The sequence below is a fragment of the Pseudophryne corroboree genome, chromosome 9 (genome assembly GCF_028390025.1).
Source record: "Pseudophryne corroboree isolate aPseCor3 chromosome 9, aPseCor3.hap2, whole genome shotgun sequence".
Classification (NCBI taxonomy): domain Eukaryota; kingdom Metazoa; phylum Chordata; class Amphibia; order Anura; family Myobatrachidae; genus Pseudophryne; species Pseudophryne corroboree.
Genome location: NC_086452.1, coordinates 457,174,484 through 457,189,379, shown reverse-complemented (window position 1 = coordinate 457,189,379; position 14,896 = coordinate 457,174,484). Strand labels below are relative to the sequence as shown.

General features: G+C 46.9%; 1 protein-coding gene across 1 annotated transcript in view; it reads left to right on the top strand.

The window, feature by feature from the left end:
* The window catches only part of CCDC174 (coiled-coil domain containing 174), a 41,058-nt gene extending 26,422 nt beyond the window's left edge, over positions 1-14,636 (top strand). The window contains exons 9-11 of the mRNA XM_063941242.1: positions 10,284-10,419; positions 10,916-11,044; positions 13,470-14,636. Of these exons, the coding sequence (XP_063797312.1) occupies positions 10,284-10,419; positions 10,916-11,044; positions 13,470-14,329 (1,125 nt within the window). The 3' untranslated portion in view covers positions 14,330-14,636. The remainder of the gene's footprint in view (positions 1-10,283; positions 10,420-10,915; positions 11,045-13,469) is intronic.
* The last annotated feature ends 260 nt before the right edge of the window (positions 14,637-14,896 follow it).

The following is a 14,896-nucleotide window of genomic DNA, read 5'->3' as shown; positions in this document are numbered from 1 at the left end:
ATGACTCGCAGTCGCTATCTGGAAACCAGCTCTCAGTCATCACATGGAAAACCTTTTGTAGAGAGAAGTGAGTGCTGGTCTGGCTATGGGGGTCTTTATATACACAGCATACTGTACAATACAATGGGCCCTACAATCTCATTGTTCATTGGACACAGAAATGTCTCTCTGCATTATAACAAAAGGTCATAGGTGGATTCGAACAGGTGGGCTGTGACTATTTCAAACTGCTCAGGTGGGAGGTATCCACAGGATTCCCGCCGCATGGATAATGAACTGCAAATACAGTAAATGTCCATAAACTACTCATAGACATAATTATACGCAGGAGCGATTAATCTCTTCCTAACCAACACCGGATTGTTTCTAATAAAATACTCTTCAGTTAGGTACTAGACACCACTGTTCAACCTTTGTCAGACCCTTCGTATCATGCAAAGAGGAATCCCCATGTCCACGAACCATTTACACTAAACATACTTGCAGACATTATTAAGGGGAATATTATCTACAAAATGCACTATAAAGGTTAAATATGTTGCGATCGAGTCGCTCGCTAGTCGCCCACAAACACTGCCGTAAATACACATCTCTGTGCGCAGGCGACGTCGGAGCGTCCCTTACGCAACCTGAGGGGATGCGTACGCACGGGGGAGTCGGTGCACGAGCAGCGGGCACGTGCATTGGGGTTAGTACAAGGCATTGGGAATAACGAAATTTTTCGACTTTGACAATATATATATATATATATATATATATATATATATATATATATATATATATATATATATATATATATATATAAAATTCAGAGGGGGCACTCTCCAGACTTTTTGTAAATATATCAATTCATTTTATTTGTAATATACGTTACATATTTCAACGTGATAGCACGGTTTTCCTCAAGCGCTTTCGGCCCTCCACGGGCCTTCCTCAGGAGGCACTGCACATCAAATAGCAACTTCCAATAAGAAAGGAACAAAACTCCAAGCATCCAGCAGTCACGCTGGTCCTGCCTGACTGGCCCTAAATACCCTCATGGCTCAAAAAGGCGCCAAAAACCTATGATGTCATCAAGGTGGGACACTAATTATATCATAATTAATTAGCAACGCTCAGGAGGTCATATATTATTGCCATAATCCCGATCAGCAGGTCTGCCTATCTGTTTAAACAAATTAAATGCGCCAAAGATATGTTAACAAGACTCTAAAGTCCATCGCGTCCCAACACCGAGCACTTCCGGTGTATGGAACGCAAGCGTCATCCGGCCGGAAGTGTCCGCATGCCGAATGGAATGCAAACAGGAAGTGAAGCGCTCAGTCCTACGGACGGAGCGTAAGCTAAACAGAACTAGTGTAACTCATTATTGAAAAGCAGGCTACCAAATCCATACAACAAATTGATCTTCCCCATCCATCAATAACAAGTATATGAGTATGTCAATGCGTTTATGGCCATGTATATATCTATTGTATTAACGAGGGTAAAAGAGCCAGGCAGTGCAGTTAAAAACATTCCCCACAAATAACCAACAACTCTATACATAGTATATAGTAGTAGATCAACAAGATGCAGTGGAAGAGCGACAGTGACCCAACCCAGGTAAATAACCCAATCAGGGCATACGTAATTATGACTTAATGCGGCCATTCCGTTTCTCCTCCACTGCACCCAGAGGATCAAAACCACACAATTAAAATGAGCCAGACATGGCTCAAATAACATATAAATAAACACCTAACAAGCAAAAACAAACAATAATGCATGTGGAATGCATCGGGCAAAAAAATCACCTACTGGATTTCCAAAAAATCTCTCATCGTAAAAAAACGTTTAATGGGTTTGACTCATTCAGTCCATTTGGGGTCACTGAACCCAATCTATGTATCCACCTTGCTTCCAATTTTTTTAGGAGGAGGGATCGATCACCCCCTCTCTTGGGAACCGGGACCCAATCAATGATCCTGCACTTAAGTGATGCCACTTGGTGTCCCTCATTTAAAAAGTGCTGAGCCACCGGTTTATCCGTACAGCCTGTTTGCAACGTTTGATGGATTGAACTGCGATGGTTAGCCATCCGCTCTCTGAATGAACAAGTGGTCATCCCCACATATGGAAGCCCGCACGGGCACAATAGCATGTAGATAACATGGTCCATCCGACAATGCAATCGGTGCCGAATAGTAAATCGGTTGTCCACTTAGTGGGTGTGGAAATTTCTCACCGACCAGCATTGAGCGACATGTCACACAGCCCAAGCATTTGAAGCAACCTTTTCTTGTCTTATTCAGCCAGTTGTTCTCAGGGCCAGACACTTGTCTAGCTGGATGCATCAATAGTTGCTTCAAATTACGCCCACGCCTATAGGCCAGCATGGGTGGATGTACAAGAGAATTTTTGAACTTTGGATCTGAGTTCAATATAGGCCAATGCTTCCTTATTGATGCTCTGACAGCAGGTGATTTTGCATCAAACTGTGTGACATATATCATCCGCGGCTCCTTGGTTGGTTTTGCCGATCTCGCAATTTATGCGGGTCCTGAGAAACAACACTGATCCAGCGATTGCAGAGGAACAGATTGTGGAAATGAAAACTCGTTTTATTCAGAGGGGGTACAGTATGAGCACTATCAACAGGTGTCTGGATAAGGCTCGATCAAGAATGGTGATGGCCAAACCGACCAAGGAGCCGCGGATGATATATGTCACACAGTTTGATGCAAAATTACCTGCTGTCAGAGCATCAATAAGGAAGCATTGGCCTATATTGAACTCAGATCCAAAGTTCAAAAATTCTCTTGTACATCCACCCATGCTGGCCTATAGGCGTGGGCGTAATTTGAAGCAACTATTGATGCATCCAGCTAGACAAGTGTCTGGCCCTGAGAACAACTGGCTGAATAAGACAAGAAAAGGTTGCTTCAAATGCTTGGGCTGTGTGACATGTCGCTCAATGCTGGTCGGTGAGAAATTTCCACACCCACTAAGTGGACAACCGATTTACTATTCGGCACCGATTGCATTGTCGGATGGACCATGTTATCTACATGCTATTGTGCCCGTGCGGGCTTCCATATGTGGGGATGACCACTTGTTCATTCAGAGAGCGGATGGCTAACCATCGCAGTTCAATCCATCAAACGTTGCAAACAGGCTGTACGGATAAACCGGTGGCTCAGCACTTTTTAAATGAGGGACACCAAGTGGCATCACTTAAGTGCAGGATCATTGATTGGGTCCCGGTTCCCAAGAGAGGGGGTGATCGATCCCTCCTCCTAAAAAAATTGGAAGCAAGGTGGATACATAGATTGGGTTCAGTGACCCCAAATGGACTGAATGAGTCAAACCCATTAAACGTTTTTTTACGATGAGAGATTTTTTGGAAATCCAGTAGGTGATTTTTTGCCCGATGCATTCCACATGCATTATTGTTTGTTTTTGCTTGTTAGGTGTTTATTTATATGTTATTTGAGCCATGTCTGGCTCATTTTAATTGTGTGGTTTTGATCCTCTGGGTGCAGTGGAGGAGAAACGGAATGGCCGCATTAAGTCATAATTACGTATGCCCTGATTGGGTTATTTACCTGGGTTGGGTCACTGTCGCTCTTCCACTGCATCTTGTTGATCTACTACTATATACTATGTATAGAGTTGTTGGTTATTTGTGGGGAATGTCTTTAACTGCACTGCCTGGCTCTTTTACCCTCGTTAATACAATAGATATATACATGGCCATAAACGCATTGACATACTCATATACTTGTTATTGATGGATGGGGAAGATCAATTTGTTGTATGGATTTGGTAGCCTGCTTTTCAATAATGAGTTACACTAGTTCTGTTTAGCTTACGCTCCGTCCGTAGGACTGAGCGCTTCACTTCCTGTTTGCGTTCCATTCGGCATGCGGACACTTCCGGCCGGATGACGCTTGCGTTCCATACACCGGAAGTGCTCGGTGTTGGGACGCGATGGACTTTAGAGTCTTGTTAACATATCTTTGGCGCATTTAATTTGTTTAAACAGATAGGCAGACCTGCTGATCGGGATTATGGCAATAATATATGACCACCTGAGCGTTGCTAATTAATTATGATATAATTAGTGTCCCACCTTGATGACATCATAGGTTTTTGGGGCCTTTCTCTAACGTCCTAGTGGATGCTGGGGACTCCGAAAGGACCATGGGGAATAGCGGCTCCGCAGGAGACTGGGCACAAAGTAAAAGCTTTAGGACTAGCTGGTGTGCACTGGCTCCTCCCCCTATGACCCTCCTCCAAGCCTCAGTTAAGATTTTGTGCCCGAACGAGAAGGGTGCAATCTAGGTGGCTCTCCTGAGCTGCTTAGAGTAAAAGTTTAAATAGGTTTTTTATTTTCAGTGAGACCTGCTGGCAACAGGCTCACTGCATCGAGGGACTAAGGGGAGAAGAAGCGAACTCACCTGCGTGCAGAGTGGATTGGGCTTCTTAGGCTACTGGACATTAGCTCCAGAGGGACGATCACAGGCCCAGCCATGGATGGGTCCCGGAGCCGCGCCGCCGGCCCCCTTACAGATGCTGAAGCAAGAAGAGGTCCATAAATCGGCGGCAGAAGACTTTCCTGTCTTCATAAGGTAGCGCACAGCACTGCAGCTGTGCGCCATTGCTCTCAGCACACTTAACACTTCGGTCACTGAGGGTGCAGGGCGCTGGGGGGGGCGCCCTGGGAAGCAATGAATTTACCTTATTTGGCAAAAAATACATCACATATAGCTCCTGGGCTATATGGATGTATTTAACCCCTGCCAGTTTTCCAGAAAAAAGCGGGAGAAGAGCCCGCCGTGAAGGGGGCGGGGCCTATCTCCTCAGCACACAGCGCCATTTTTCCCACACAGCTCCGCTGGTAGGAAGGCTCCCAGAATCTCCCCTGCATCCTGCAACTACAGAAACAGGGTAAAAAAGAGAGGGGGGCACTTATTTGGCAAAATAACAGATATAAGCAGCTATAAGGGATAGACACTTATTGTAAGGTTGTCCCTATACATATATAGCGCTCTGGTGTGTGCTGGCAAAATCTCCCTCTGTCTCCCCAAGGGGCTAAGTGGGTCCTGTCCTCTATCGGAGCATTCCCTGTGTGTGTGCTGGGTGTCGGTACGTGTGTGTCGACATGTATGAGGAGGAAAATGATGTGGAGGCGGAGCAATTGCCTATAATGGTGATGTCACCCCCTAGGGAGTCGACACCTGAATGGATGGCCGTAATTAAGGAATTACGTGACAGTGTCGGCACGTTACAGAAAACTGTTGACGACATGAGACAGCCGGCAGCTCAGTTAGTGCCTGTCCAGGCGTCTCAAACACCGTCAGGGGCTATTAAACGCCCGTTACCTCAGTGGGTCGACACGGACACAGACACTGACTCCAGTGTCGACGGTGAAGAAACAAACGTATTTTCCAGTAGGGCCACACGTTACATGATCACGGCAATGAAGGAGGTTTTGCACATCTCTGATACTGCAAGTACCACAAAAAGGGGTATTATGTGGGGTGTGAAAAAACTACCCGTAGTTTTTCCTGAATCAGATGAATTGAATGAAGTGTGTGATGAAGCGTGGGTTACCCCCGACAAACAACTGCTAATTTCTAAAAAATTATTGGCACTATATCCCTTCCCACCAGAGGTTAGGGCTCGTTGGGAAACACCCCCTAGGGTGGATAAGGCGCTCACACGCTTATCAAAACAAGTGGCGTTACCGTCTCCAGAAACGGCCGCCCTTAAGGAGCCAGCAGATAGGAGGCTGGAAAATATCCTTAAAAGTATATACACTCATACTGGTGTTATACTGCGACCAGCAATCGCCTCAGCCTGGATGTGCAGTGCTGGGGTGGCTTGGTCGGATTCCCTGACTGAAAATATTGATACCCTGGACAGGGACTATATTATTGACTATAGAGCATTTAAAGGATGCATTCCTATATATGTGAGATGCACAGAGAGACATTTGCACTCTGGCATCAAGAGTAAGTGCGATGTCCATTTCTGCCAGAAGAGGATTATGGACGCGACAGTGGTCAGGGGATGCGGATTCCAAACGGCATATGGAAGTATTGCCGTATAAAGGGGAGGAGTTATTTGGGGGCGGTCTATCGGACCTGGTGGCCACGGCAACGGCTGGGAAATCCACCTTTTTACCCCAAGTCACCTCGCAGCAGAAAAAGATACCGTCTTTTCAGGCTCAGTCCTTTCGTCCCCATAAGGGCAAGCGGGCAAAAGGCCACTCATATCTGCCCCGGGGCAGAGGAAGGGGAAAAAGACTGCAACAGACAGCTTCTTCCCACGAACAGAAGCCCTCCCCCGCTTCTGCCAAGTCCTCAGCATGACGCTGGGGCCTTACAAGCGGACTCAGGCACGGTGGGGGCCCGTCTCAAGAATTTCAGCGCGCAGTGGGCTCACTCGCAAGTGGACCCCTGGATCCTGCAGGTAGTATCTCAGGGGTACAAATTGGAATTCGAGATGTCTCCCCCTCGCCGGTTACTCCACGCTGTTTGTGGTACCGAAGCCGGACGGCTCGGTGAGACCCATTTTAAATCTGAAAGCCTTGAACACTTACATAAAAAGGTTCAAGTTCAAGATGGAGTCACTCAGAGCAGTGATAGTGAACCTGGAAGAAGGGGACTACATGGTGTCTCTGGACATCAAGGATGCTTACCTCCATGTCCCAATTTGCCCTTCTCACCAAGGGTACCTCAGGTTTGTGGTACAGAACTGTCACTATCAGTTTCAGACGCTGCCGTTTGGATTGTCCACGGCACCCCGGGTCTTTACCAAGGTAATGGCCGAAATGATGATTCTTCTTCGAAGAAAAGGCGTCTTAATTATCCCTTACTTGGACGATCTCCTGATAAGGGCACGGTCCAGAGAACAGTTAGAGGTCGGAGTAGCACTATCTCAAATAGTACTACGACAGCACGGATGGATTCTAAATATTCCGAAATCGCAGCTGATTCCGACGACACGTCTGCTGTTCCTAGGGATGATTCTGGCACAGTACAGAAAAAGGTGTTTCTCCCGGAAGAGAAAGCCAGGGAGTTATCCGACCTAGTCAGGAAACTCCTAAGACCAGGCCAGGTGTCAGTGCATCAGTGCACAAGGGTCCTGGGAAAGATGGTGGCTTCTTACGAAACGATTCCATTCGGCAGATTCCACGCAAGAACTTTTCAGTTGGATCTGCTAGACAAATGGTCCGGATCGCATCTTCAAATGCATCAGCGGATAACCCTGTCTCCAAGGACAAGGGTGTCTCTCCTGTGGTGGTTACAGAGTGCTCATCTCCTAGAGGGCCGCAGATTCGGCATTCAGGATTGGGTCCTGGTGACCACGGATGCCAGCCTGAGAGGCTGGGGAGCAGTCACACAGGGAAAAAATTTCCAGGGGTTGTGGTCAAGCATGGAAACGTCACTTCGCATAAATATCCTGGAACTAAGGGCCATTTACAATGCCCTAAGTCAGGCAAGGCCTCTGCTTCAGGGTCAGCCAGTATTGATCCAGTCGGACAACATCACGGCAGTCGCCCACGTAAACAGACAGGGCGGCACAAGAAGCAGGAGGGCAATGACGGAAGTGGCAAGGATTCTTCGCTGGGCGGAAAATCATGTGATAGCACTGTCAGCAGTGTTCATTCCGGGAGTGGACAACTGGGAAGCAGACTTCCTCAGCAGACACGTTCTTCACCCGGGGGAGTGGGGACTTCACCCAGAAGTCTTCCACATGATTGTAAACCGTTGGGAAAAACCAAAGGTGGACATGATGGCGTCTCGCCTCAACAAAAAACTGGACAGATATTGCTCCAGGTCAAGGGACCCTCAGGCAATAGCTGTGGACGCTCTGGTAACACCGTGGGTGTACCGGTCAGTGTATGTGTTTCCTCCTCTTCCTCTCATACCAAAAGTACTGAGAATCATAAGAAGGAGAGGAGTAAAGACTAGCAAACAGGACTGTCTATGGGCCTCAAATTAGGGTCCATTAAGGTTCAAATTTCGGCCCTGTCGATATTCTTCCAAAAAGAACTAGCTTCTGTTCCTGAAGTTCAGACGTTTGTCAAGGGAGTACTGCATATACAGCCTCCTTTTGTGCCTCCAGTGGCACCTTGGGATCTCAATGTAGTGTTGGGATTCCTAAAATCACATTGGTTTGAACCACTCACCACTGTGGACTTGAAATATCTCACATGGAAAGTGGTAATGCTGTTAGCCCTGGCTTCAGCCAGGCGTGTATCAGAATTGGCGGCTTTATCCTATAAAAGCCCTTACCTAATTTTTCATACGGACAGGGCAGAATTAAGGACTCGTCCTCAATTTCTCCCTAAGGTGGTTTCAGCATTTCACTTAAACCAACCTATTGTGGTGCCTGCGGCTACTAGGGACTTGGAGGATTCCAAGTTGCTGGACGTAGTCAGGGCCCTGAAAATATGTTTCCAGGACGGCTGGAGTCAGAAAATCTGACTCGCTGTTTATCCTGTATGCACCCAACAAGCTGGGTGCTCCTGCTTCTAAGCAGACGATTGCTCGTTGGATTTGTAGTACAATTCAGCTTGCACATTCTGTGGCAGGCCTGCCACAGCCAAAATCTGTAAAAGCCCATTCCACACGGAAAGTGGGCTCATCTTGGGCGGCTGCCCGAGGGGTCTCGGCTTTACAACTTTGCCGAGCAGCTACTTGGTCAGGGGCAAACACGTTTGCTAAATTCTACAAATTTGATACCCTGGCTGAGGAGGACCTGGAGTTCTCTCATTTGGTGCTGCAGAGTCATCCGCACTCTCCCGCCCGTTTGGGAGCTTTGGTATAATCCCCATGGTCCTTTCGGAGTCCCCAGCATCCACTAGGACGTTAGAGAAAATAAGAATTTACTTACCGATAATTCTATTTCTCATAGTCCGTAGTGGATGCTGGGCGCCCATCCCAAGTGCGGATTGTCTGCATTACTTGTACATAGTTATTGTTACAAAAATCGGGTTATTGTTGTTGTGAGCCATCTTTTCAGAGGCTCCTTCTGTTATCATGCTGTTAACTGGGTTCAGATCACAAGTTGTACGGTGTGATTGGTGTGGCTGGTATGAGTCTTACCCGGGATTCAAAATCCTTCCTTATTGTGTACGCTCGTCCGGGCACAGTATCCTAACTGAGGCTTGGAGGAGGGTCATAGGGGGAGGAGCCAGTGCACACCAGCTAGTCCTAAAGCTTTTACTTTGTGCCCAGTCTCCTGCGGAGCCGCTATTCCCCATGGTCCTTTCGGAGTCCCCAGCATCCACTACGGACTATGAGAAATAGAATTATCGGTAAGTAAATTCTTATTTTTTGAGCCATGAGGGTATTTAGGGCCAGTCAGGCAGGACCAGCGTGACTGCTGGATGCTTGGAGTTTTGTTCCTTTCTTATTGGAAGTTGCTATTTGATGTGCAGTGCCTCCTGAGGAAGGCCCGTGGAGGGCCGAAAGCGCTTGAGGAAAACCGTACTATCACGTTGAAATATGTAACGTATATTACAAATAAAATGAGTTGATATATTTACAAAAAGTCTGGAGAGTGCCCCCTCTGAATTTTATATACAATTTGGATACCTTGGTATTTGAGTGTACACCCCAGTGTTTGCGTATCATGAAGATGTGAGTGCTACCATTGCTTGGAGAGAGAGAGATAGAGATATATATATATATATATATATATATATATATATATATATATATATATATATATATATATATATATATATATATATATATTAAAATACACTGCAGAAAACAACCTGATCAGTTACAAATCATGTAAATACATCAGCAATAGAGAAAAAAAAATTGCAAAGTGCGTAATGATACTAGTGGTGCCCAGAGATAATCTGTGCTAATCTTCGATTTCGACCGCATCTGTGAGAGAAATCGAAAGATTGTATGCACATTTTTGGTACCTTTTCGACGCAATGCGCGGGCACGCTGGTCGAATCTCGCGTCTCAAGATAGTATGTGCTGCACTTAATATTTATCGAATCGCAGTGCGATCGCATGTGTTTTTAAAAACACATGCTATATATATCGCATGTGTTTTTAAAAACACATGCTATATATATTGCAGTGCGATGTGCACCCTCCGGGAGCGACCAGAGGCCGCTCCCATTCGGCGGTGACGTGCCCATCACGTGACTTCATCGCACCTGAACTGCTGGTGCGATGCCCCGCGATGTCGCGTCACATCGCACAAGTGTATGGGCACCATAACAGGCTCATAATGATCTTCTATAAAAATTTTCTTTGCAGACTGAAGACCAAAGACTTAAACGTGAACGTTTAAAGGCAAAGCGTAAGGCCATACTGGATGCGCGACTCTCCAAACTACGCCAGCGCAAAATGAAGCAGATGAAAGGGGAGGGAGCAGAATTAGAGACGGGTCAGGGTGAGTAGAAAATACTTCTGGTAAATGCAGGTAGTAAGTCTGTGCTTACCAAGCTTAACACAGGAGGCTAAAATAAGGAACTTTAAAAAAAACAAAAAAAAACGTATGGGCTTATTTTGTCAAGAGTGCCAAATATTCCTCATTAAACATCATGTCTTATCGACGCGATTTGAGCTGAATCTTTTGCTCTTTACAATAGAGCCCCACCTGGGACGTTGCGGCATAAAAGTATAGTGGTGGCTTCTTCTAGCACTATAAGGTTTTGGACTTGGTACCGCGCATGGACTCAGAGGGAATACTCTGCTGATGAGGGAGGGAAGAGCAACTAGCAACTTCCCATAGATCTTTCTATGTTATTGGAGAAAACGACACCTTGCTCACCAATCATTTTTACATGCTATAGATCTGCTTCAGTCTCCATGAGAAACTGATTATCTGCAGGTTCTGTGCAAAGGATATACCTGACTTATAACCCCTGCTGTATGTGTGACTGTAGATGAAGAGGAGGAACCGGCTGAGCCAGAGCGGCCCCCTGAACGTGAGAAGAAAGTGGAGGTTGTTGTCCAGGAGCGGAGAGACACCAAACCCGGAGCACCCCACGTCCGAGAGTGGGACCGAGGCAAAGGTAGGGAGAACCATAATTCTGTGGAGTCACTTCCCAGAGTGCACTGCAGGCGAGACAGGCGGTCCCTGTTCTGTATTTTGTGCTGCCCTCACCTCCTCTTCTACTTGGACTTCCTTCTGCACTAAAATTATTGTAAATTCTGGTGTTTGTTTTATATAATCTGGTGCTTGGAGCTGCCCAATGTATACAATTGTCACCAGAAAGTACAGGGAGTCTTTCAGTTTTGATAAAAAAAAGTATCAATGTTAATATGAATATGGTTATTTTTAAATAGACATTTTAGAGCATCTTCTCATTGCCCCTCTTATTTTGTCTCTGTCATTAAGGATGTTGTTAGTAGTCCTTTTGAGCGTAGATCTGGGTATATATTGGGCTGGTAATCCATGTGGTTCCACTAAGCGTTTGGCCCAGTAAGACAGGTTCAGCTGTGTGTTGCTTGGCTCTGACCAGGTTCCAGTTGTCCCCTAAAATGTCAGGATATGTGATGATGATCCAATGGGGCCCATACATCAGGCAGCTATTGCGGCATTTCCACGTTCTGCCGATGCCTGGGTCGGGAAAATCAAACTTGTTGGAAACATTGAATCGTGTATTCCGACCTAAAAACTCTAAACTTTTGGTAGCATTAGCATGAAATTACAGGATGCGGTCAATATGCCGGCTGTCAGGTTCCCGTCAGGCGAAATTAAGATGCCGGAACCCCGACACTCGTCAGAATGTTGACGCCGGAACTCTGAAAGGGTCAGGAGAATTCCGACACCCGCATCCCGACCATAGTATGTATTCTGCACGATTAGGTCTAGGCCCGGGGGAGGTTAGGTTTAGGCCAGGGGGGAGGGGGGTTAGGTTTAGGAGCCGCCCAGGAGTGTTGGGGTTAGGCTGCGGGGAGGGGGGGGGGGGGGGGGGGGGGGACAGTTAGGTTTAGGCACCACCACAGGAAGATTAGGGTTAGGTACTAAGGGGGGAGGTTAGGGTTAGGCTGTGGGAAGGGAGGGGTAGAGGAAAGGGAGGAACACTCTTAACTCACCACGGTCAAAATTGCTGTTGTCGGGATCCCGTAGTCGGTATTTACGACCACTGGGATCCCGTGCGCCCGTATTACATACTATACCTGAAAATACTACCAGAGGTTGTACTGTGCCCCACAAAAAGTTAGCGCACATATGTGGTACTTAGGCTGAAAGTGTAGGTTATTATACGGAAATCGATATTCCTCCCTAATGATAACTTCATTACTTCTGTGGCGCTGGACACTAATCTGGAGTATATCTTTTGTCTATATTATTTTTGTTATATTTCGCCTTTTTTTCTTTCACTTACACACTGTGTGTGTCGGTATTTTATTACGTACCACCTCGCATACAATTTTTTCTATCGATGTTCTTTTTCTATTGGGATACTTTATCCGTACACGAGGACTATATATTCATATTTTAAGTGGGTGTTCTTATATGGGTGGTCATTTCGAGTTGTTCGCTCGCTAGCTGCTTTTAGCAGCATTGCACACGCTAGGCCGCCGCCCTCTGGGAGTGTATCTTAGCAGAATTGCTACTAAATATTTTCTTGCAGTTTCCGAGTAGCTCCAGACCTACTCCTAGATTGTGATCAGCTCGGTCCGTTTAGTTCCTGGTTTGACGTCACAAACGCCCTGCGTTCGGCCAGCCACTCCCCCGTTTCTCCAGCCACTCCCCCGTTTCTCCAGCCACTCCCCCGTTTCTCCAGACACTCCCCCGTTTCTCCAGACACTCCCGCGTTTTCCCTGACACGCCTGCGTTTGTTAGCACACTCCTGGAAAACGCTCAGTTACCACCCAGAAACGCCTCTTTCCTGTCAATCATTCACCGATCAGCAGTGCGACTGAAAAGCGCAGCACGAACAACAACAGAACTGCTAAGTTTTTAGTTAAATAACTAAGCGCATGCGCGCTGCGTGCCATGCGCATTTAGCAACAAATCGCAGCATAGCGAAAATCGGCAATGAGCGAACAACTCGGAATGACCACCATGGCCTATTACTTTTTCTACACATTTTTACCAATAATTTACCGTCCTATTTATTGTTCACTTGGAGTGCCAGAATTTAGAGGACTTTGCCCTCGTGGCCTTTTTTTTGTTGCAAATCTCAGTGTTTGCTCTTGTGTGCACTCCATCAAGTTATGACAGGTTTTTGTTTATTGGAGGGTTTGCTATAGGTAACACCACATTTTCCATTATGCCTCCTTTTTCATAAATGACCCATTGCATATTTTACAAGTCCTGAAACTGGCTCTGTATCTCCAGGAGATAACTAACGCACAGAGGAACTGTGTTTAGTGTTATAATAACGTTACTTTGCCAATAACGCCCTGTGCGGTAAGTGTATTAGCTGCGTCCTCGCAGAGCTCCTCCTGTGTAATCTGTTTAACCCGTTCTGCTCTTTGTCCCAGAATTCACAAACGGACGTTGGTCAAAAATCTGCGACGACCTTCGAGATGAACGGGAACCGGAGTTCGCACCACCTTCCTTCTACGCTTCCGAGCACAAGAAGTCCAGCGGTTATCAGAAGAAACGGTGGAACCAGGCAGGACCCTCCAGTGAGACGTATAGTGGTGGGAGGGGGCCTGGACCCTCCAGTGAGACGTATAGTGGTGGGAGGGGGCCTGGACCCTCCAGTGAGACGTATAGTGGTGGGAGGGGGCCTGGACCCTCCAGTGAGACGTATAGTGGTGGAAGGGGGCCTGGACCCTCCAGTGAGACGTATAGTGGCGGAAGGGAGCCTGGACCCTCCAGTGAGACGTATAGTGGCGGGAGGGGGCTTGGACCCTCCAGTGAGACGTATAGTGGCGGAAGGGGGCCTGGACCCTCCAGTGAGACGTATAGTGGTGGGAGGTGGCCTGGACCCTCCAGTGAGACGTATAGTGGTGGGACGGGGACTGTACCCTCCAGTGAGACGTATAGTGGCGGAGGGGGGCCTGGACCCTCCAGTGAGACGTATAGTAGTGGGAGGTGGCCTGGACCCTCCAGTGAGACGTATAGTGGTGGGAGTGGGCTTGGACCCTCCAGTGAGACGTATAGTGGTGGGAGTGGACTTGGACCCTCCAGTGAGACGTATAGTGGTGGGAGGGGGCCTGGACCCTCCAGTGAGACGTATAGTGGTGGGACGGGGACTGTACCCTCCAGTGAGACGACAAGCTCTGGTCACGGACACAACCCATACACACCGGAGGATCCGGGACCCAACAGAAGTGGGAACCTGGATATTAGGAGCTTGGATGAGATGTTGTCGTACTACAGGCAGGTGACATGATGGCAGGGCTGGGGGAAGGGACAGCAGATACTCACTATCTGTGTCTATCAGGGACTGGAGACTACGAGCTATTGCTTGTTCTCATCTCTATTGTATTTAGTGTAATATAAACACAGATTATCTCTGGGGAAATGACATGTATTAATTCTTGTGCATTGTTATGCTTGGATGCTCTCTGCATCATTTGGGAGCCTGAAGGAACTACCTTACTGGTCAATTACCTAGTTTTGTAAATTATCATGTCATTTATCATTTGAGCAGCAGATGGCAGCAAAGTTTCATAAATAAAAGCTCCAGCAATAACGAATTGTCTATTAAAGAGCTCCATTTTCATTTTAATATTACAATTGTGATCATTAAAAGTAGGGTTCATCCTTTATCCGATCAGCCCAAGTGGTGGGTGATATCCTGGCTTATTGACCTGCAGTAACCCCAACAAACTCATCCACATGCTGCTTATGGAAGGGCCATTTTGTATACACGGATTATTCTTTCCCTATCAGAGTTTTGTGTGCTTTCCACGTCCTGTACCGAACAGCTGGACCCGACAGACATTCTCTAAGCTAT